At 44.4% G+C, this 24,403-nt stretch overlaps 1 protein-coding gene across 5 annotated transcripts in view; it reads left to right on the forward strand.

Annotated features, from left to right (window-relative positions):
- CYHR1 (cysteine and histidine rich 1) overlaps window positions 1–24,403 on the forward strand; it is a 96,933-nt gene that overhangs the window by 12,197 nt on the left and 60,333 nt on the right. For 3 of the 5 annotated variants that reach the window (XR_003854964.1, XM_029592225.1, XM_029592228.1), the window contains exon 1: window positions 21,661–21,978. The exons of 1 other annotated variant lie outside the window; for it this stretch is intronic. Coding sequence is in view for 2 of the 4 variants with exons in the window: in XM_029592225.1 (XP_029448085.1) it covers window positions 21,742–21,978 (237 nt within the window). In the remaining 2 variants the exon portion in view is untranslated. Of the gene's footprint in view, window positions 1–13,866; window positions 13,958–21,660; window positions 21,979–24,403 lie in introns of those variants that run through there. One more of the 5 variants, XM_029592227.1, reaches the window with a different exon arrangement.

The raw sequence follows: 24,403 nt of genomic DNA on the forward strand, positions 1-24,403 counted from the left end.
TTTTTTTACCTCCCTCCCTGTCCTTATCTTCAGCCTGATTGAATAGCATGTGCATCCTCATGTATTACACAGCAGAAGTAAACATGCTCCTTTTGGCTTTAAGCAAATTTAAAAAAAAAAAGTTAGTCCAAAGGGTGGCTGCTAACTTTGCTCTTTGTTCTAAAACATATGGCAATAGACTTAAAGATATAAACATTTCTACCCTAGAGGAAAGGCGGGATGGGGATAGATGATAGAGACATGTAAGTACCTCTTAAGACCACATACTCTCCCTGCTACTCACCCACGTGACCCAATACCAGCCAGTTCTTTGAAACAAGTACAACATGTTATCACTCTGACAATCACAACCTTAATTAATCAATCACTATCAGAAAGAATTATACCACACGGACTAAAACAAGCGGTGATAAAACCGATCCTAAAAAATAAGACTGGTAGAACTGACGATTGGGACAACTATCGTTCAATATCCAACTTGCTGTTTCTAGCAAATGTTCTTGAGAAAGCAGTGATATCCCAACTTGTAAATCACCTGGAAGATCAAAATATTTTCTACCCAAATCTATTTGGATTTAGGAAACATCACTCAACCGAGACATTACTCCTTTCATTAACGAACTCGGTTTTGCGAGGGCTTGATGCTGATGAGTCTTATTGCCTTGTGCTAATTGACCTATCAACCGCCTTTGACACTGTGGACTATAGCACATTAAGCCATCAGATGAGAAACGTTGGGATCGACGGCAGGGTTCTCAGATGGCTCACTTCATTTCTATCTAACAGAACATTCCATGTCAAACTGAGCAACCGTATGTCTGACACTTTCCAATATGATACAGGGGTCCCTCAAGGCTCAGCCCTGTCAGCAACACTATTCAATATTTACATGCTCCCACTGTGTAAATTACTGACAAATCTAAGAATAACTTTCTTGTATGCTGAAGACGTACAGTCTTACATCCCACTCTCCAGATCATTCAAAAACATAGCTTCATTACTCTTTACCTATATGAAAGCAATACAACACGAACTATCACAACTTAAACTGACATTAAACTCTAAAAAGACTGAAGTCATTTGGCTGAATAGAAACTCAACAGTTAAACTACCTGCCCTTGACCTGGGTAATTTTGAAATTAATCCCTCGGATCAAGTACGAGTTCTAGGTGTTCAGCTTGATGAGAACATCGCAATGAAAATGCACAACAGTAAATTAATAAGACAGGCTACACCAAGCTACGTATACTATATCGGCTGAAATCATTAGTAACTTTTGTAGACTTCTGTACAGTATTGCAAACTTTAATCTTCTTAAATCTTGACTACTGTAATGCCTTACTAATAGGTCTTCCAGCAAGTCACTTTAAACCACTACGACTATTACAAAATGCTGCACAAGACTTTTACTAGGATCTACAAAATATGATCACATTACTTCCTCGCTGATATCACTACATTGGTTACAAGTACAATCCAGAATCTACTATAAATTATTAAAGATAATATTCAACATCATTCACTCCAATAACACCAGCTTATTAGGAGTGACCCTACAATCCTCAGCGAACACTAAGGTCTCAAAATAAAGGACTATTGTCTATTCCCACAATACGGTGCACACATCTGATGCAAATAAGAGGTCGAGTGTTTTCAATAACGGGCCCAAAGCTCTGGAATTCACTGCCTGAGGCATTATGTATTTTACCTGATAAGACATTTAAATGTGAACTAAAAACATGGTTATTCAAAAGCACATATAACTTAACTTATAACATTAGAATATACAGAACCACAAAAACAAGTAGGACAAAAATAATAATAGAATCATGAAGAATAAATCAAATGAGAGAATGCAAGATTCTCAAAACAACCCTTAAGACGTGAAAACTATCACTTTGTTTTAATTATCCGTACTCTTTTTGCCTTATGTACTAGATCAATTTTAATCTGTTCTAGAAAATTTCTCTTGATAGACATCAATGCCTGACTATGAATACCTCCTCTGTAACCAATCTTTGTTTGTCGGAGTTATAATTATGAATGTTACTTTGTAAACCGTTGTGATCTACATATGGAATGACGGTATATGATATGTCTGAATAAATAAATGTTAAGATTTATACAAAAGTATTGGCAAATAGGTTGGTGGTCCTGATGCCTGAGTTGGTCTCCCCTGAACAGGTGGCTTTGTTTCACGTCGTATGCCAACGGAAAATGTCTGCAGGATGTTAAGGGAGTATAGTTTGTGGTAGACGACTGGATACTGGTCCGATTTTGATAAGTCTTGATATAAAGAAGACATTTGATCACTTGTCTTTGGAATTTTTGTTCACAGGGTTAAAAAGATATGGTTTTACAGAAGATTTTTTGGCAAATGCGCGTATGGTATAAGTCTCCAAATGCTGCAGTCATGGTCAATGGGGTGGAATCAGATTATTTCCCTCTAGAAGGTGGTACGAGGCAGGGGTGCCCCCTTTTGCCTTTTTGTTAAGTATGGAATCTTTACCCGTTGCCTTTTGCAGGAACCTGCAATAGCTGGTATTCATTGTGGGGGAAAAGAAGTGAAGATGGTGGCCTTGGAGTGGCTGGTGGACTCCCTGCCACGGTTGATGCACCTTCTGAAGGAGTTTGCGGAGCTATCTGGCCTGAAAGTTAGTATGGAAAATCCCTAGCATTGGACTTATCTGGAAGATTGAGATTCGAGTGGCAAGGACAATTTCCTTTCAGATGGACAGGAGATATTGTATATTTGGGTCTTAGGAAACCTAGGGATATCTCTAGAGTTTATCATTTAAACATTACTCCACTGTTAGAAAGTACGAGAAACTAGTTAGATAGTTGGCAATTTCTTCCAATCTCTTGGTATGGTAGGATTCAGTTGGTCAAGATGGTTATTTTGCCAAATTGACTATATGTGCTGCAAACTTTGCCATTATGATTGTCAAAGAAATGTGTGGGGATATGGAATAAGCTGATTTTGCAATTCATCTGGAATGGGAAAAAACCACATTTGAAACTGTCTGGGTTACGGCTTGGTGTCTATGATGATGGGTTAAAGCTGTCGAATTTATGGATCTCTAATGTAGCTTGCATCTTATGCATAGTAAGGGATTGGCTGGGAGGACGGGGGAGTGTGATAGATGTAGAGTTAGTACCGGTAGTTTAGTGAGCCCACTGAGATTACCCTATATTTTGCATGCAGATAAGGTTGCGATTCAATGAGGGATCAGGGCTGGGCTGCTGTTTAGTCCTATTCTCCAGGCTTGGAAGTGGGTGTGGGCTAAATATGATTTACCTTCAAAGGTTTTGATATATTTGCCACTTAGGGGAAATGGAGCCTTTAAACCAGGATTAGACCCCATATAGTTTTTTGCAAATGAGAGACCACTGAGCTTAGGACGATTGGTCAACTATTACTAGATTCTCGACAAGGGATTCTCATATTTCAATTCTTAAAGGAGAACTATCACTTAGATAATAAAGATTTTTTCGCTTATTGGAAATAAATACCACATTGAGACATTGTAACATGCCAATAAGGAGGTTTTCAGGGCGGGAAATTTCGAGGGGACAATTGTTAAACTCACATTTCAATCTGGGTTACTTTCTAAACTACCGTATTTTCCGGCGTATAAGACAACTGGGCGTATAAGACGACCCCCAACTTTTCCAGTTAAAATATAGAGTTTGGGATATACTCGCCGTATAAGACTACCCTTCTGTGTCACTATATAACCATACTGTATGTGGTACCCAGTATACAACAACCAGCCAATCACGGCAAGCGATGCACCTTACCGGCGATTGGCTGGTTGTTGTATACAAATCCTGCTTGGATTGGTCAGCTCTCCCTGCCTGCCCAGCCCTCCCTGTCTCCAAGACTATCAGAGCGGTAACGCATCCCTCTGGCCCACCCTTGTATCCTATTACTGGTACCTCCTTCTCTGCCTCTCAGATCTCGCTCCTGAGGACTGCAGTGAAGCGGCGCAGACGTGCATATGCGAGATCTGAGAGGCAGAGAAGGAGGTACCGGTAATAGAGATGTGAATCGGAACCGGAATCGGTTCTGATTCCGGTTCCGATTCACATCGTGTTTTTTTTTTTCGTCCGGCCCGATCGGGTTTTTTTTTTTTTTTTTTTTAATCGGCTGCGCCCGAGCCGATAAACAAAAACCCACCCCGACCCTTTAAAACTAATCCCTTAGCTTCCCCCACCCTCCTGACCCCCCCAAGACCTGCCAAATTAATTAAATACAACCCCCCACCCTCCTGACCCCTCCAAAACCTGCCAAATTAATTTAATACAACCTCCCACCCTCCTGACCCCTCCAAAACCTGCCAAATTAATTAAATACAACCCCTCTGCCTCCTGCCAAAAGTCCCTGGTGGTCCAGCGGGGGTCCAGGAGCGGTCCGGGAGCGATCTCCTGGACTTGGGTCGTCGGCTGCCAGCAATCAAAATGGCACCGACGGCCCTTTGCCCTTACTATGTCACTGGGGCTACTGCTGCCATTGGTCGACCCTAGAATGTATTTTTTAACAATGACCACGCCTCTTGCACACTTTTTACTTTTGTAGCTGCTCCTTTCATTTTATTTCTAACTATTTTTCTCATTTTATCAAAGTTTCCCTTTTGAATGTTTAGCACGAGAGCCATGGATTTGCTTACTGTCCCCCTTCCAGTCATTAATTCAGATTTGATCATATTATGATCACTATTGCCAAGCGGCTCCACCACCGTTACCTCTCTCACCAAGTCCTGTGCTCCACTGAGAATTATATCTAAAATTGCTCCCTCTCTCGTCGGTTCCTGAACCAGTTGCTCCATGAAGCTATCATTTATTCCAGGGGTCGGGAACCTATGGCTCGCGAGCCAGATGTGGCTCTTTTGATGGCTGCATCTGGCTCGCAGACAAATCTTTAATAAAAAAGTAAAAATCTTAACAAAACCCCCCACCCTCCTGACGCCCCCCAAGACCTTCAAAACTACAGACCGGTTAGCCTGACTTCAGTGCCAGGAAAAATAGTGGAAAGTGTTCTAAACATCAAAATCACAGAACATATAGAAAGACATGGTTTAATGGAACAAAGTCAGCATGGCTTTACCCAGGGCAAGTCTTGCCTCACAAATCTGCTTCACTTTTTTGAAGGAGTTAATAAACATGTGGATAAAGGTGAACCGGTAGATGTAGTATACTTGGATTTTCAGAAGGCGTTTGACAAAGTTCCTCATGAGAGGCTTCTAGGAAAAGTAAAAAGTCATGGGATAGTTGGCGATGTCCTTTCGTGGATTGCAAACTGGCTAAAAGACAGGAAACAGAAAGTAGGATTAAATGGACAATTTTCTCAGTGGAAGGGAGTGGACAGTGGAGTGCCTCAGGGATCTGTATTGGGACCTTTACTTTTCAATATATTTATAAATGATCTGGAAAGAAATACGAGTGAGATAATCAAATTTGCAGATGACACAAAATTGTTCAGAATAGTTAAATCACAAGCAGATTGTGATAAATTGCAGGAAGACCTTGTGAGACTGGAAAATTGGGCATCCAAATGGCAGATGAAATTTAATGAGGATAAGTGCAAGGTGATGCATATAGGGAAAAATAACCCATGCTATAATTACACAATGTTGGGTTCCATATTAGGTGCTACAACCCAAGAAAGAGATCTAGGTGTCATAGTGGATAAAACATTGAAATCGTCGGCTCAGTGTGCTGCGGCAGTCAAAAAAGCAAACAGAATGTTGGGAATTATTAGAAAGGGAATGGTGAATAAAACGGAAAATGTCATAATGCCTCTGTATCGCTCCATGGTGAGACCGCACCTTGAATACTGTGTACAATTCTGGTCGCCGCATCTCAAAAAAGATATAACTGTGATGGAGAAGGTACAGAGAAGGGCTACCAAAATGATAAGGGGAATGGAACAGCTCCCCTATGAGGAAAGAGTAAAGAGGTTAGGACTTTTCAGCTTGGAGAAGAGACGACTGAGGGGGGATATGATAGAGGTGTTTAAAATCATGAGAGGTCTAGAACGGGTAGATGTGAATCAGTTATTTACTCTTTCGGATAGTAGAAAGACTAGGGGGCACTCCATGAAGTTAGCATGGGGCACATTTAAAACTAATCGGAGAAAGTTCTTTTTTACTCAACGCACAATTAAACTCTGGAATTTGTTGCCAGAGGATGTGGTTAGTACAGTTAGTGTAGCTGTGTTTAAAAAAGAATTGGATAAGTTCTTGGAGAAGTCCATTACCTGCTATTAAGTTCACTTAGAGAATAGCCACTGCCATTAGCAATGGTAGCATGGAATAGACTTAGTTTTTGGGTACTTGCCAGGTACTTGTGACTTGGATTGGCCACTGTTGGAAACAGGATGCTGGGCTTGATGGACCCTTGGTCTGACCCAGTATGGCATGTTCTTATGTTCTTATGTCCTGCCCCCCCCCCCCCCAAGACCTGCCAAAAGTCCCTGGAGGACTTGTCTGCGAGCCCTGGACCCCCGCTGGACCACCAGGGACTTTTGGCAGGTCTTGGGGGGGGGGGGGGGTGGTGTCAGGGGTGTGGGGGGTTGTAGTAAATTAATTTGGTAGGTCTTGTATGGCTCTCATGGATTTACATTTTAAAATATGTGGCATTCATGGCTCTCTCAGCCAAAAGGGTTCCCGACCCCTGATTTATTCCATCCAGGAACGTTATCTCGTGTCCCGAAGATACATTTACCCAGTGAATATTGGGGTAATTGCTACAATGTTTAACTTAAAGTATTTTAATTTTTAGAAATTGTGAGGGACTTACAAACAAAAAGTTGCCTGTAGCAGCACCCCGTGAAGAGACTGGAGGAGCGCTGCGTAGAGAGAGTCAGCATAATACGTCCCTGAGGCAGTGGCTCGCGAAACGCGCGCGTCGGACTTCTGACTCCGACAGGGAAGTAATACCCTTTTGAACTTTTTAAAAAACGATAAAAAGCAAAACGAAAAAAAAAGGAAAAAAGAAAAAATGTGTTTTGTTGAGCAAACATTGAACCGTTGGACCTCTGATTAAAGAGGACCCATAAAGGTGTAAGATACAAGTGTTAACTTGCAGCCCCGGGGGTGTTATGATGGTCCCTAATCCTTGACTAATGTGTTTATGCCCAAGTCTCAAGAAGATAAAAGATTTATAGCATTTAATTAAAAAAACAAAAGTATGTGACCCAACGTTTTTGCTGCAGGGAATTGAAGTCTCCCATTATTACCGCACTACCAATTTGGTTGGCTTCCCTAATTTCTCTTAGCAGTTGCTTGGAACTGAAACCCTGATTGTACTAATGGCCCCTGAACTAAAGGTACTTTCTTTATGGTTATACCTGCTGTCTGTAGGCCAGGCTACCCCTATTGTGTTTACCGTGCTAAATAAAGCCAAGCTGGAACTCCAAACGTTTGCGGCTTGCAGTCGCAGGGGCTCTAAACCTGACGGTTTTGCGGGAAACTCAATATTCTGCCTCCTGCTCTTGTGGCTGGTTAGAGCATTTTTGTGGCCTCAAATCAGAGGATAGAGAGCTTCACAAAAAAAAATAATTGTGTATTTTCTCCATATTTAATTTAAAGAGGCAGGAATTAGCCCAGATGTTAGAGCAGTGGGCTGCGAACCACGGGAATCGGGGTTCAAATACAATGCACTGACATTCCTAGTGACCTTGGGCAAGTCACTTTATCACCTGTTGCTCCTGATGCCCACTTACAGGCCGATGCAATAAAGTGCGTCCAGCCTACTACACGGGTCTACCTGCGGTTGGAAGTATCACCTGATGCAGTAAGGGGATTAGCGCGTCCAAAACGCATGCCCAAACAACTGCTTAGCTGATGGCGCTCATCGCATGTAAATTCCATGTAGATGAGGCTATATTAGCTATTACCCCGATGCAGAAAATCCCCCCGTGCTCAACGCATACGTCCTAATGCAGCAAACTTAGGGTCAGCTCCAGGGTTGGCCTTAAGTAATTCCGTGGGTCAAGGGCTCATGGCAACAGCTGATTTACAAGATGATATCTAATCAAATAATGGGTTCCACACCAGGAACAGCAGAGGCTGATGGAAACCTTTCTTGTGGGATCTGAAACAATTCGGTCCATTGCATCCTCGCTCTGATTTTGGTACGAAGCCTGCAGCAGGGCGAAGGTTGTGGGTATAGCTGAGCTGAATGATGTACCAATTTATTTATGTTTTTGCTTAATTTGATAATTTACCCATCCCATAAAACATTCAGACCGGGTTATATCACAACATTCATAATAAAACACAGACTAAAATAAAACCAGTCTCCTGCTGACCCCAGAACTACAGAGGGCTGAATAGCTCGACAGACAGTCCATACACTGCACCCATAAAATCTTGGGGGCTGCCACGTCTCCTGCATTTGAGCTCTAGGGCCATGCAATTTTTTTAATGCAGCAGCTCGTTTTAATAATGCATCAGGCGCCCAGGAGAGGTGGCTGTGCACGTGTTAGGAAAATGGGTGCTCAATATGATTGCCCGTTTTAACGCGCATCTTATTGCATTGGCCCCCTAAATTGTAAACTCTTTGGGGTAGACTTATCACTTTGGGATATCACTTTCAGAAAAAAATTAAAAACTTGGCTGTTCGCCCAAGCATACCCTTGAAGAAGCTTCAGGGTCACCCACACAGTCACATACCCCATGGCTGCGTACCCCTCCCGCAACTCGAAGGAACTGTTTTTCGGCTAACTGCACTTTCATATAACTTTCCTAATCGTATACACTGTGTAAATTGTAACTCTTACCTTGTAAGCACTTACTCTATGCTTATAAGCTTTGCTCTCCAGTTAGAAATTGTTCAACCTTTCCTTTTTTCCAACAGCCTAGTTCCACATTCCCTGTTAGAATGTAACTTTTTTGCTTTCATTGTTAACTGGTTTACCCCCTAGTTTATTGTAAACCAGTACGATAAGACCTGGTCTTCAGCATCGGTATATTAAAAGAATTTAAATAAATAAATAGACTTATTGTACCTGAAAAAAATGTTGTAAACTATTTTGAGCTAAGAATTAGGAAAGGCTTTCTTGAAATACACATTCTCCCAAGGGACTGAAGGATTCTTTTCTTAGTACTAGCCTTAGTACAAGCCTAGCCTTGCCTTGCGACAGGAAGAATGGATTCTGTGTAGCCGGTGCCTGGCAGAGCTATGACTTTGTTTTATTTTCTGCTATAGACCTCTGAGAAGATAATTACTATAGGTATGAATAAAAATCCAGCCATTAGGTTGCAGCCAGGTGAACAAAATGCAATTCCTTGCACTAGCAGAGTGACATGCCATGTGATATGTATGTTCTTGAATTTCTGGGCAAAAGCACAGAGAAAGGGCGGAGTAGACAGCACACACATATAGAGATAATGCAACAAAAATAATTTGTGGCAAGTAATATACTGGTCAATAACCGTTAGCAACAAGAATTGTATTTATAAATACACACACCTCAGTTGTGCATGGTTCCAAACACACAAAGGACCCTAACCCTGCCGTGTTTCGCATCAGGGTTGCGTCAAGGGGACCATAGTATCCATAAATATAATTACTGTGTAAAGGTCGTGTTGCAAAATGAATTCTGGAGGGTGGCGAGCAGCACGAGACTGAGTTTGACAACTGTGGACCCGTAACTAAAGGAGCCACGGGGGAACTCAGCCGTGGCACTGGACAAACAGTAAACCTTGAAACAACTGATATAGATGGTAGGGATCCTGACACGGACCTTCACATATAAAACACTGTCTGCTGGGTTGAGCAACGTAAATGTTTGGAAGTGAAGACATCGCTGAGTCAAGAAATATTGACCCTGTCAAGATGAATCCGGACTGGGTAGGTCTCCTTTCGCAGATTCAGAAGAGAGAGTTAGAGGACCACTTCAACAGCGACGCATGTTCTTGAATTTCTGCCATGAATCTTCAGAGGGATAGCCGTGTTAGTCTGGTGTAGCAAAAATGACAAGAGGTGGGTGGCAACCTGGAGGCTAACCAGTTTATTAAGGCATGAGCTTTTGAGGACAGAGTTTACTTCCTTTGAATGATGTCTGGGTTATTTCGGAGATTATGGATGGCTTCCCGTTCTATGAAGGCTGAGTTTGTGGGGCAAGCGATGCCATTTATTAATGATCTCAGATTGGGCACATCATTGGGAGTCCATTAGGAGTTTCTGTTTTTTGATGTTTTGAGTAGGTGGGGAGGATGTGTCAACATCTGGTTGGTATCATATTCCTTGAGTCGGAGATGGCGGAAGTAGGATTCCAGAACTGTATTATCTGTGTAGGTTTGGTGGGGCAGAAGGAGAGTCCTCATGCAAGGACAGCTTCCTCTGCCTGGCTGAGTGGGTAGTTGGACAGTACCCCCACTTAGTTTTCAAAGCCTTGATTGAATCCAGATTGTGCTTATGAGGCCTAAAGTCTCAAATGTGAAACCATGGCGAGACTGTGCTTGTGCCCCGAAGCATCTAGGACAGTTTCATGCTAACAGATGTTCTGAGTGCTGCTGCTGGTTCAATAGAGACCAATATACCAACTTTGGTGAAGAACAGAAAGTGGGCCAGGCAAGGAAAGGTTAACATATATGTGGCTTAAAAATTCAGGGAACCTGAGTCGATAACATTTGTCTGAGGGAAATGGTTTCCTGGTTGAAGCTTAACCCTACAAAAACTGAAGCTTTGTGAGTTAGGAGAATGCCCAGGAATCTGTATTGGGACTTCTTCTTTTTAACATGTGTATAAATGACCTAGCAATGGGAACGAGTGAGGTGATCAGATTTGCTGATTATACTGTTATACTTGGCTGGCCTGGGCTGAGGGAAAACTATCCAGAGAGTGCCACGAGACGGCAGGTCAGGACTAGGGCTGGTCTTCCATCTAGCCAGCCCCCCTCCCCTTGGGATCTGGGACTGTGGCACCGGTACATCTTGGTGAGTGCTGGCAAGGACAGGAGCTGATTCTGGAATAGAGTGCAGATAAGGACTGGAACTGAGGCTTGAGTGCGGGCAAAGACTAGACAAAGACAACACGGAACATAAAGGCCCAAAGGAAGCGATATAGGAAGCCTGTAGGGGCTAGGCACGGTAAGGCCCTGAGGGACAAGGCAAAGAGAAGCCTAGGGTAGGCCACAAGGCATGGCAAGGTGCAAGAAGGCCCGGAGGCCGCAAGGCAAAGATAGGCCTGAGTAGGCCTTAAGGCAATAGTGGCTAGGGCAAGGAGCCAAGGGCAACTCATTGAGAAAGTGAGGAGGGTTTGGCAAGACTGGGTTATATAGGTGCTGTGGCATGGGTTTAGTACAGGCCGGGAGGAGAAGCTTGGCAAGGCTGGAGACCTGGTTCGTCGAGGACTCCTGGTAGCTAGGAGGCTGCACCACAGGCTGGGCTGGTTGATCTGTGAGGAGCTGACGTGCACAGCACAGAACAGAACAGAGGTTCGAGGAGACCTCTGCTGGCAGGGAGGCATCATAGGGTTCAATGAGGTTGTGTAGCAGGTGAAATCGTAAAGATATAAATTTATTCAAAAGCTGTTAGATCACAAGAGGATTGTGAGAAATTACAAGAGGACCCTGGTGAGACTGGGAGAATGAGCATCGAAATTGCAGATGACATTTAATGTGGACAAGTGAAAAGCAATGCATTTAGGGAAAAGAAACCCAAATTATAGTTACACAATGCGAGGTTTCACATTGGGAGCACCACCCTGAAAAAGGATCTAGGTGTCGTCGTGGATATGTTGAAATCCTCTGCTTGGTGTGTGATAGTGGCCAAGAAAGCAAATAGAATGCTAGGGATTATTAGGAAAGGAATGGAGAATAAAGTAGATATCATAATGCTTCTGTATCACTCCATGCTGTGATCTCATCTTGAGTAATGTGTGCAGTTCTGGTCACCTCATCTCATAAAAGACGTAGCAGAATTAGAAAAGGTACAGAGAAGGGTGACCAAATTAATGATGATGAAGATTACCCAATGAGGAAAGGCTAAAGAGCTTAGGACTCTTCAGCCTGGAGAAGAGACAGCTGAGGGGAGATTTGATAGAGGTCTATAAAATGAGTAAAGCGGAATAGGTAAACACGAATCGATTGTTTACTCTTTCAAAAACTAAAGACTAGAGGACACGCAATTAAATTACTAGGTGATACATTTTAAAACAAAAAAGGAGAAAATACTTTTTTTACTCAATGTATAATTAAACTCTGGAATTCGTTGCTGGAGGATATGGTGAAAGATGTTAGTATAGCTGGGTTTAAAAAAAAGTTTGGACAAGTTCCTGGGAGAAAAGTCCATAATCATTATTAAGGTGGAGTTGAGGAAATCAATTGCTTAGCCCTGTGATAGGCAGCTTTGAAATATATCGATCTTTTGGTATCCTGCTAGGTACTTGTAACCTGGATTGACCACTGTTGGAAACAGGATGCTGAGCTTGATGGACCTTTTGGTCTGTCCCAGTATTGCAAGTCTTATGTTCTTAGTTCACCTGTGATTGAATAGGGGGCTGCTCCTTACCATTGTTTGATCAAGTTCACATCCTTGATGTGATTGTTGATTCCAATTTAAAATGGATGAACAGATCTCGACAGTAATGAAATCTATACCTTTCATGCAATCTTCACCTATATTTATTTATTCAGCGAGGACCTGATCACAGTCATGCACTCGACTGTCATGAGGATCTTTTACTATTTTGCTAGGGCTGCAATGGAAGGCAGAGACTTCATTTATCCAAAATACTATGGCCCAACCATTATTATTAATTATTTAATTTATGGATTGCATTTCATATAGCCTAATATGATATACAAAAGCACATAGGGAATTTACAATATAAGTAAATTAAAAGTACAATATTTAATATAAAAGAACAATTACAATCAAATCATAAAACTGACAACATTTTTAACATATAACATTTAACCAAAATGTTTTCAAAAAAGCCTAGCTTTAACTTGCTTGTGAATAGTGCAAAGATCAGAAATTTTCCTAAATTGCACAGGAAGAGAATTTCAAAATTTGTGTTGCCCTAGAAAACATTCTGATGCGATTTCAAACTGATCTGGAACACAGCAGATCTGTCGGAGATGAGCGTAAAGCTCTACTTGGCACATACTGAGCAATCCTAGGGCCAATTACAGAGGATCCAGGTCCCGCTGGATTTTAAACAAAAGAGCTATCATTTTAAATTGCACATGTCGGGATACTGATAGCCAATGGAACTTATGGCGAATGGGTGTAATAGAACCCCCCCTTACTTTTAAGCTCTTCTAGAAGTCTGGATGCAGTGTTCTGGATTAAATAATGTATTACCTGTACATATTACACTCTTCTGCTGCTCCGTGCAGGCTATCTCCAAGCCTTCTGTTAAAGGTAGTAGCAAAATACAAAATGTAAATGGCGGAGATCAAAAGTACTTCCATTCCTTTCACGAGAAAAAGAAGTATTCTTTTAATACAAAAAGAACACTTTAAAATACTTCTTCCCATATCTAGGCTCCGATTCATTGGTTAGAAATGACACCTTGCCAACATTGAAAGCTTTGCACTGGCTATCAAGTTTAAAGTTCTATCCTTGATGCATGAAGATCTTCATGTCCTGGGTCCAGAGTACTTAAGAGAGGCTTGGTATCTCTAAATCAAACAGAGCATTGAGGGCTGTGCGGGCCTCTGGCTTTCCTTGCTTAGAGAGAGTCATCTTCAGAATGCTCAAATAAGGCTCTCTTGTCTGTAGCTCCAGTTCTATGGAGCTCCTTGCCAAAAGCCATTCCAGAAATAGAAGATTGTGTAACTATTCAGAAATCTGTGGGGTAGACCTGATTCTTTCAGCTTTCCTTGGGCTAGTTTGCTGGAGTCTGGGTCTCGCTGCTGGCCTGTACTGAACCCTCTGCTGTTGGCTGTCATTTGTCCCTGCTGTGATGTGTACTTGCTCAATTTGTGTGTCTCTTAGTGGTATGTTATGCTCTTGCGGCAATGTGAAATACCGTACCTTAATTTTCTTTTTGTTCAGGGCTGTTTTGAATGATTGTTTATTTGCTTTAGAGCTATATGATTTCCATTGAATTTTTGATGGGTTTGAATGTTTACTTTTATACATCTGCTATGAACATAGTAATATGAAAAAGTAGCTTACAGACTGAAATAAATGAGTAAGGTATTGTTTCCTGTCGATAGCAGGGCTGAATTAGCCATGCTGTCATGGGAACTGTCCATCAGGGCCCGGGAGGCGGAGCTTCTTAAGCAGAGGTTAAAGTTTTGTTTCCTCTGCGGCTGCGCGTGTGTGTGTGTTCCCGCGCAGGAAAGTAACATTCTCCTCAGTCTGTTTCTTTCTGTGCACGGGATTGCACGTGGAGCTCACTTCTCCTCAGAGAAATGTCGAATAAACAGAGTCGTCCCTCCAGATTTAAACCTTGCCAGCTCTAGGAAGAGTCCTGATGGTTCCAAACTTCCTCCATTTAAGAATGATGGAGGTCACTGTGTTTTTCGGGACCTTCAGTGCTGCAGCAATTTTTTTGTATCCTTCCCCAGATCTGTGCCACAACACAATCCTGTCCCAGAGGTCTGAACTTGGAAGCAAAGGTAATGCCAGGAGGGAATAAGCATCCTTCAGGTCTATGGAGCATAGCCAGTCGTTGGGTTGCAGAAGAGGCAGAATACTCTTGAGAGATGTCATTTTGAATTTTTCTTTTTGAATGTGTTTGTTGAGGTTTCGCAAATCTAATATTGGTCGACCTCCCGAGTTGTTTGAAATGAGAAAATATGGGGAGTAAAACCCTCTATTTTTTAAGGAGATTGGGATTACTCGAATTGAGTTCTGCAACTGTAGAGTGACTAACTGCTCCTGTAGGTCTTTGGAGTGTTGTGATGTGTTCCTGAGTGGGGAAACTTGAGGAAGTGTGGGAAGAGTGAGAAAATGTAATCTGTAACCTTCTTTTATGATGTTTAGTACCCAGCGATCTGAAGTAATCGCCTCCCAACTGGCATAAAAGTGTTGAAGGCGGCCTCCTATGTAGTGCAGTGGAGATGGCTCTGGGTAACTCAAAAAGATTGAGTTTGTTTTGGAGGTGCTGCTGGAGTTGGCTTTAGAGGTCGTGGTTGGCAAGGATGTCCACGTGAAGGTTGAGTTTGTGGTTGGCAACACTGATTGGGGTAATACTGTGATCTATAAGTATTGTACGGTCTGAAAGGTGCCCTTGCATAAGGTCTTCTTCTGAATTAAGGGTAAAATCTTTTAGAAGAAGGATGAGGGTCTGATTATATCAAAGATTGAACTGCAGTATTCTGTTCTTTCAGAAGGGTAACTGTTTCCCCAAATTTGTTACCAAAAAGATTGTCCCCCAGACAAGGTATAACAACCAACTTGTAATGGACATCGTCCCGTATGGAACTAGCCCTTAACCATGCCATGCGCCGTGCTGCTATTGCGGTCGCTGAGGATCTAGCCGATGATTCAAATGACCTAAACAGAATGGAGTAAATGTTGAAGACCTTCCTCCATGTCTGTAAATGGTTGTGGTAAGGAGTTATCGGAAGCCACACATATGGGATGTAATCTCTGTAGACATTCAAAGAGGTATTGAATTACGTAGAATTGATGGTATTGTATCTTTGTAGCCAGCATGGAGGAATGATACATCTTACGGCCAAAATAATCCAGGGATTTATGGTCTTTTCCCGGTGGTGAATTTGCATAAAGTTTTGATCTTTTGGCACGTAATAGTGCAGATTCTACTACTACTGAGTTGTGGGGTAATCGAGTGGACTTATAGACCATGGAATTTCTCATTCGGTATTTTAAGTCCGTCTCCTTGAGGCTGCTGAGGTGGTAAAGGGTTTCTCCCACATTTTATGTAGAACCGCATCTAGTACAGCATGTGGTGGTAGAGCTGTTGGCTCTGGCGGCATTTCAAATATCTTTAGAATCCCTAGAACCTCAGCACGAGGGTCAGGAACCTTTCCTGTTTCAATATTTAAGAGAGATCCTACTTTTTCAGGAGGAGAATAAGGTTCTGGAAGGCCCTCGAGGGTATCTGATGGAAATCCTGTAGATGAGGAAGGAGACGACGTAGACCATTGTGAGTGTGGAAAATCTGGTCGATCTGGAATTGGGATTGATTCTTCACGTTGATTTGGTGATGGGACAGTCGGTAGTCGTCGAGGAGAGGTTGGAGAAGATGGACCTGGAATTGTTATAAATCTGCTGCTTGGAGTTAGCAATCTGTTATCGAGCTCCTCCTGAAGAGGGAGGAGTTAGCAATCTGTTGTCAATCCCTGCTGCTAGGAGTAGCAATCTATAGGAACTGCTCCCCAGAGGCGGAGTTAGAATCTGTAATACCTTATCCCGCCACAGGGAGGCATTGGCAATCTGTTATAAGTCCGCCAGGGAGTTAGCAATTGTAATACTCCGTAGGCGGAGTTAGTGTTCTGTAGTGGGTTGACTTCCCACAGAGTGGCAGTGATATAATACAGCTCTAGTAGTGTAAGGAATGAACACTTGAGATAAACTGGTGAATTCCTGGGCCGATGGCAGATGACAGCGCCCTCAAGAGGATGTCCTGAGAGGGACCACCGGCTAGGCTGGAGTATGGCGACAAACACGCAGGCCGATTAGATAATTCTTTATTAGACAGGAAGTAGAACCACCAGAGGTGGCAGTAGTGAGCTGATGTGCCCAGCAGGGCTGAAGTCCTTCTGATACTGGAACTGCGGTCTCTAGGTTGCTGAGCTGTAGAGAGAGACTATAGGTAGTGAGTAGCCAGGGTATGCTGGATACATAACCAGTAGTAGATGATACACTCACAATTGTAGATATCTGTAGTGGCTTCTATGCAACAGAGTCTTCAGTATATTCAGTAACAGGAGCCGCAGGCAAGTGCTAGTTCCTATGAGCAGTCTGGAATGAGAACTCACAATATCTGTGTATGAGATGGCTTATGGAATAGAAGAGAGTCTTTGGAGGGTTTTAGGAACATAGACCCTCGTGGAGCGAGTACCGGTTCCTATCTGAAATTTATAATAATGACTCACGATCTCCGTATCTGTGATAACGTCTTAGACAGAAGGGAGTCTTCGGAGATTAGGAATATAGGCCCTCGTGGAGCGAGTACCGATTCCTATCTGTAATAGAACTCACTGTGTTCACATCTGTGATCGCTTCCAGGTAGTAAGGAGTCTTCTGAGCATTCAGGGACGTAGGCCCTCGAGGAGCAAGTACCAGATCCCGTCTTAGCAATCTGAAATCAAGAAGAGAGCGCGGGGCCCCCCAGGTAAGGTGGTGGAGGCAGAGCAGCGGAGGATGAAGCGGGTCGGAATGATCCCCGCAATCAAACCCCTTGCTAACTCAATTCGTAGTTGCAAGCAAAGACCTTTTAAGGTGGAAGCGGATGACTCACTACGAGGGATGACCCCGAGGTTCGCGCCCTTGCTGATACAAACTCTGGAGCGTGCGCATGCCTGCCCTTACGTCATCAGGAACATGGCGGATCCGCAGCGTCAGGCCAGCCCGGAGATTCCAGGAAGTACGGCAAGGAGAAGCTCCGGCAGCATCTGTCCGTCAGACCCGAAGGGAGTCACCTCTAATGTAGAGAGGGTGGAGCGAGGGCGAGAACAGGCATGAACGCATTAGGAATCTGGGGATGCTTGGCCTCCAGATCTTGAAAGAATGTATTCAAAGCCAGAGAAATTTGTGACATCGCCTTTGATGCTAGGGGATGTTGTGAAGGCGTTGGAAGTGGCGTTGAAGGTGGGGGCAGTGTTCCCAGAGACAAGTCCTGAGTGGTTCCGGATGGTGGATTGAATGAGATCTATGAGGAGAGGACCAATCCGAATGAGAACTATCAGCCCCTGAAGAAACATTAGTAGAGAGGTGAACTACTACATCAGAGTCCGTCCGTGGAGATTCAGGCATTTGGAGATGTTTTCTCTCTGCCTTTTGTTTGGCATGATGTTCGTGTTGTAGTGGATCCTGAGAAGAGGCAGATGGTGGAGCTTTAGGTGGGTCATGGTGTTTTGTGTGTTTTGCATCACCATGCTGGTGATGTCTAGCATGTTTTTGTTTACGAACTTCATGGTGAGATGATCCAGATAGTGATGCAGCTCTTCCAGATGCACTGTCCGACGCACCCTGTGTCGCGTCGTATTCTAATGTGCCATGAGCCGTGACTTGGCTGAGGCGTCGATGCGCCATGCGTTGTATGCTTGCTCCGTCTTGGTTTCCTATGCTCCGAGTGCTTCGGCGTCGAGGAGCGGGAACGAGCGGGTACAGAGCCCTGTGACCCAAACGGTGCATGAGTGGACTTTTTTTTTAATGAAGGAGTTGAGGCCTCGACCTCCTTTCGCAGCCCTGGTGGTGGTACCGACCTGGCCGAAGCACCCTCCAGTGATGTGGATCTTTCTTGCTGGAGTTTTCTTGAGTTTCTTCGCTGGGCCCAGCGAAGAGTGAGGTGATTGGAGGCGCGCAATTTTTTCGGCTCGCTGTCTTCGGGCCCAGGGTGACATCCGACTACAGTCTCAGCATGAGGCTGGGTCATGCTCCAGGCCCAAACAAATATAACAACAATTATGTCCATCAGTTATGGACATAATTTTCCCACATTGGCAGTACTTTAAAACCCGATGGCTTCGGAGCCATTGCTGCCAAAGGAACGGGAGAAAAACTTGACAAAAATTTGAAAAATTGAAGAGACAAGTGAGGAGAAAAAAACCCACGCGTGCAGTCCTGCTCGCGGAAAAAAGAGACTGAGGTAAACTGGCAATCGCGCGGGAACTTCACCGCGCAGTCGTAGAGAGTTCAAACCTCTGTAATCTTGGAGAAAACTCCGCCTACTGATCCGGTCGCGACGCTCCCAGACAGCATGGATAATTCAGCCTGCTATCGCTGGGAAACAGGTGTTCTCCTAGGCCAGCAGGATGTTAGTCCTCACGAAACCCGCCCACCACCCCACAGAGTTGGGTTTCTCATGTGTTTTGCTATTTTATTTTTCATAATTCTATTTACAAGACTGGGAGAGGTGTCTGAATAAAACAAATTTACGATCCAAACAAAAATAACCTCCCAGGAGGGACCTGGTTGTTAAACATCTCCCATCGAGCAACTGTTAGTTTGGCTTTTACTTAGAAGAGAAAAAATGATATGCAACACTTCATCTTTCATTATATTTATTAGAGATGGCATAGTTGCTCCATTCATCCGCTGCCTCTGCCCCTTAGACCCCTGGGTTCATCTCTAATATCTTTCAATAACAGGGCATTAACCAGTCAATGCTTTATTCCCTGATGACAAGCATTCTTACATCCTATCATTATTCTTAACATAATTTGTCCAATCACAGACCTAGTTTAGGGTCTGCTACCAATCATTTAACCAAGTCCAAATACTAAAACGATGCCCATTTTTTTAAAAATACAATTGATGACACCTAATATGTATCATGATAGGTGCCCGTGCAAAGTCTGATGCCACCTTGCACAATCCATCCTTCAAGTCAGCATGTATTTGACTACAAGATGTTCAAAACATTCCAACAATACCATTTACTATTTGAGATAACAGCAACTTAGAACAATAACATACTTGCTAAGCTCTCTAAAATATAAAACATTTTTTTCTTATAAATCCACTGTGCTCCTACATATAGCCATCCAACAAATCTAGAGACCTTTAAGAACTCAGAACAAAAGTATTTTTTACTCAAATTCCACAATGGTACCCCGCGTGGACAGTGGCATGCCAGGCTCCATCAAATGATGTCACCCCCCCATGTGTGAGGACTAATACCCTGCTGTCCTAGGAGAACACCTGTTACAGGTAAGTAACTCTGCTTTTCAGTTTTTTAAACTAATTTTGCACAAATTTCTACAAACCTGATTTTGCTTTGTCATTATGGGGTATTGCATGTAGATTGAGGAGAGAAAAAAAATGCATATTATCCATTTTAGAATAAGACTGTAAAGTAACAATGTGGAAAAAGTGAAGGGGGTCTGAATACTTTCTGAATGCACTGTATAAGGCTGATCTAGAGTTGGTGGTGAGGCCTCCTGTATTTGGGATTTAGGATTTGTGCACAAATTGTGTTTTAAGCATAAAATATATCATTTTTGCATACATTGTTTTCTGTGTAGAAAATGTTTCATGTACATGAAACATTTTTTCTATGCATATTTTGGGTTAGTGTGCTTTATTTTAAACTCCTGATTTTTTTTTTAGCTTCCTGTAGCAAGAGCTGTTATTTTACTACATGCTTAAATGAAATGTGCGCTAAGTTTTAGTTCACATATTTTGCTTACATTTTCTTACAGCGGATCCTTTGTGAGCATGGAGTACTGTTACACTTTTGGGTTATTCTCTTCCTGCCTCAGAGACCATGTGTTTAGTGGTGGCATGTAACAAAGGAGGATTAGCACCTGGAGGGTCCGACACGTTTTATTTGTATATGCACCTTAACAATAGTAGTACCACAGCCAAGAGTTTACTTACACATGGTTTCTTGGTCTCACTGTCCCCAGACCAGAGTGGTTTTAGTTCTTTGTGCTGCACTGCTGGAGATGCTGGCTCAGTTCATTCACCAGTGGCTGTGCCATAGCCCACTGGCTGACTTCTAGTAGTGCTCAGGCACGGTACCTTACCATCTGTCCTACATGCGTACAGCTGCCACTTCTGGTCGTGTTAGGGGCTGGGCCTCCAACCCTCTTCACCAGCCTGTCCCTCCCCCCACCCCCAGTACAGGTTTTCCTCGCTAAGTGCAGGGACCTCTTTTCTAAAGAATCCTAGCCACCTTTCTACAGACATTCAGGTTCTCATGCCCGTATCGTTAACAGTTCCTATCTCTAAATCCACAATCAACCAACACTACGGCAACCTTAATAACAACACTCACAGGTCTCTGTCTTTCTCTCTTGGCTTCTTGAGGTTTTGTGTGTATTCACAACCTTCCGCTAAGCTCCCCTCCCATTGGCTGTCTCCGTCCTGCAGCTGCATCCATGCAGAGGCAGGCAGCTTACAGGAGCCAGGTATGGTTCTGGGTGCTTGCAACCAGAAGCAGGCCACACCAGTGGCTACAACGTGGCAGAGGCATATGTGCTACTGCCCCCCCCCGCTTACACTGTTAAGCCTAGTAGGATCACGGCTGAAGCGAAATTTTGAAGATCCATAGCAGAATTTAACAGTTTTATTTTTTCTTGGAAACAAACAATGCCTCGGACTCGGGATCAATGTGAATTCTATACCGCAGCAGATGGTTTAAAACAAATACAGCGAGAGAGAAAGCAGATACTAGAGCACCGTCAATTCCGCCTCCATGGTGGTTGGAGGTGGAGCGCTGTAGAGACTAAGGCCATTTAAATGTTGCGTCACCTGAGCTTGGAAACAACATCCGGCCGCCAGCCAATCGCCTTGAGGCAGGGAAAGTCCCGCCTTCGCTGCCTCGCTCACCTTTACTGGACAGTAAAGAAAGAGTAGGGAGACGGTCACTGACTTCCCCTATGGATTGGTCAGCCAGGCTGCTTTCTCTGCCAGCGATTGGCTAGCTTGCGTGTCAATGAAAGCGGGGAAGGAGGATCCCAGCCGCTCCGCACCTTGCGATTGGCTAGGGCGGCGGACCGTGCTGCAAGGTGATTGGGGAGAGGCGGGGCCGGCGTCGGGAGCCGGGAGAGGGGAAGGGAAGATGGCGGCGTGAGGGTACGGTGGAGCGAGGAGTTCCGCGGACAGACGAGCTCGGGGGGGTGGTGGCGGTCGCGCCATGTCCGGCGCCGAGGAGCGGGAGGCCAGCGGCGGGCCCGTGGCCGCAGCTCCCGCCGGGGTTGGGGGCGGGCTGCAGGAGGAGGCCGCCAGCCTGTCCGAAGACGTCTCGGACTCTGCGCCCAAGAAGCGGCTGAAGATCGAGGTGGGGGCCAGCAGCGTGCGGCTGGAGGAGCGCCTCTACTCCGTGCTGTGCTGCACTGTCTGCCTGGACCTGCCCAAGGCCTCCGTCTACCAGGTACCGGCCGGCAGGGAGAGCCGTCGCCCTCTGGCCCGATCTCCCTGGCACCCGTCCTGCCACTGCCCCCCCTTACCCTCCCTTCTATCCACCCATTCCTCACCAGTCCCTTCCGCCCCAGAACACCTCTCTCCTTATCTTCCAGCAATAATCCATTGCCCCTGGAATAGCTTGGCACCAGCCCCTTCTTATCCCCCCCCCCCCCATCTCTTGCCATAGATGCTTTCCGGCATCGGTTCTCCCTGCATGACTCCTCCCAGCTCCCCCGGCACCTGTTCTGTCTAAGCACCGATCATTCTCATTGATCTCTTCCCCCACCCCCATCCTTGCACTCCTCTCACTTTTTTGTCCCTCGGGGGCCCCCCCCCCCTCTCCACGCAATTCCTCATAGCACCTCATATAACTTGGCACTAATCTTTATTCTCCATCCCTCTCCTCCCCCCCCCCTTCAGCCCCATAGTGTGATACCACACCACTGTCCCCCTCCCTGCATATTCTTGGACCCATCATTACTTTTTCTTTACTCCCCTAGCTGTTGGCACTGACTATAATGCAAATCTCATTTCCCAGCACTGACCTCCCCTGCACTCCCCCTTTCTCCTGGTACTGATGCTTTCCTATTCCTCCATCCTCTAGTACTAGCAGTGACATGGCACATTCTCATTCCCCAATATTGTTAATCCTCTGACCTGATCCTTAACCTCTTGGACTATCTGTGTCCAGCACAATCACTGGGATGCATTTTTCTGGCACCACCCAGAACCTTGATGGACATCAATCCTCCTCCTTGGCTCCCAATTCTCTGATATTGCCCAGGACCCATAGTCCAACTAGGGGAAGGGTACTTTGGTTCCTCATTCCTCCATCGCTGTCAAGGATATATCCTAGCTGCCAGCTGTGAAACGTGAACGCTTTTAGGATATTTAAATGGGTTTTTTTGTTGTTGTCTTCCCCTTTGGGTAGATGAGCAGACAAGGTTTCTGTACTTAATCCACCCTTGCATGTTCTCACTCTCTCAACTATGACTTAAATATTAACATAGTGGATGATGGCAGAAAAAGACTAAATGGCCCACTTAGTCTGTCCACTTTGCCAAGAATGCAGCCTGTGTGCAAGAGCTCTTTCCTTATCCATGACAGTTTGATTTTTTTTTTTTTTGTGCCTTCCTCCTTGATACTTCGCATTCTTGGGTAGATAAGCATACAGGGTCCTCTGAATTTGCTCACACCCCAGCTTTCTAATGTCAAATTACAAAGCTCTGTAGTAATGTTAAAAGCCAGCAGTGATAGAATGGTGGTTGCCCAAACATCTGGCATATGAAAAATAAGTAAATAAGTCTCCTGTGTCTTCTAGTTATGACTGTACTTGCAGTGTGCCAGACAGACCCAGCTGCTAGTCAGTTCTACCATTGTAGTCTGCCAGACAAACCCAGTCATGTGGTTGCTTGATTTTTTGCTAGGACTTCTAATATTTCATGTTAACTATTGGTTCTGACAACCCCAATACTCATTGTTGAGTTAGTCTGGTATGGCTCTGTATACACTTAAACACTTTCTCCTGTCCCTTCAGCAGCCAAGAACCCTCTGTGTTTATCTTATGCCCTCTGTTATAGTTTTAATCTCTGTCACCCACCCCAGGCGGACATCCCAAGCATCCACCACCCTTTCTGTGCAAAAATATTTCCTGACAATTTTCCTCAGTCCTGTCCTCTTGGAGCCTCAGATCATGACCCCTTGTTCTGGAGCATCCTTTCTCTTGAAAATGGCTTACTTCTTGTGCGTTCCTCATTCCTTTCATGTATTTGAGTGTCCTTATAATCTCTTCTGTAGGGTAGACATGTTGAGATGTCTTAAGTCTCTTTGCCCAGAGCCTTCTGATGCAAACCCCACCAAACTTTGTAAACACTGAGCTACCAGAACTTCCTCTCTCCATACCCAAAGGGTCAGGCTCCCCCCATCCTTTCAGGGAGTGCTGAGGCCTGTTTTGTGGGTGGGCATCTTGCACTGTACTCTCAGCTGTAATCGCAGAGTCAGGAATAGAGGGCATGACCTGATGGGCGGTGCCAGCAGCTTTTCTCAAGCTCATTGGACCTTTAATCCCTTACAGTGAATATGGATGGTTCAATCAGGTTTTAGGTTTACTATTGGATTTCTGGCACCGTGATAATTGCTTGGAGGGGCTCATCTTAGGCAGCATGCCATGATCCAGGGTGGGGGGGCAGGAGGATGGAGCTTGGACCCTCATCTGTGCTTAGTACCTGTAAGCTGCTTGTTCTCACAGGCGTTGCCAAAAGTGCTGTATAACTGGGTAGGTGGGATCCCTAAGGTGCAGGCCATGGGTAGGGTTGCGGCAAGGCTGGCCTCTTTGCTGCCTCACTCCAGGGTCTGATAAAGCCCATAGAAAGCTGCGTAGCAAAAAAGCAATG

Source organism: Rhinatrema bivittatum, chromosome 2 (assembly GCF_901001135.1).
Source record: "Rhinatrema bivittatum chromosome 2, aRhiBiv1.1, whole genome shotgun sequence".
Lineage (NCBI taxonomy): Eukaryota > Metazoa > Chordata > Amphibia > Gymnophiona > Rhinatrematidae > Rhinatrema > Rhinatrema bivittatum.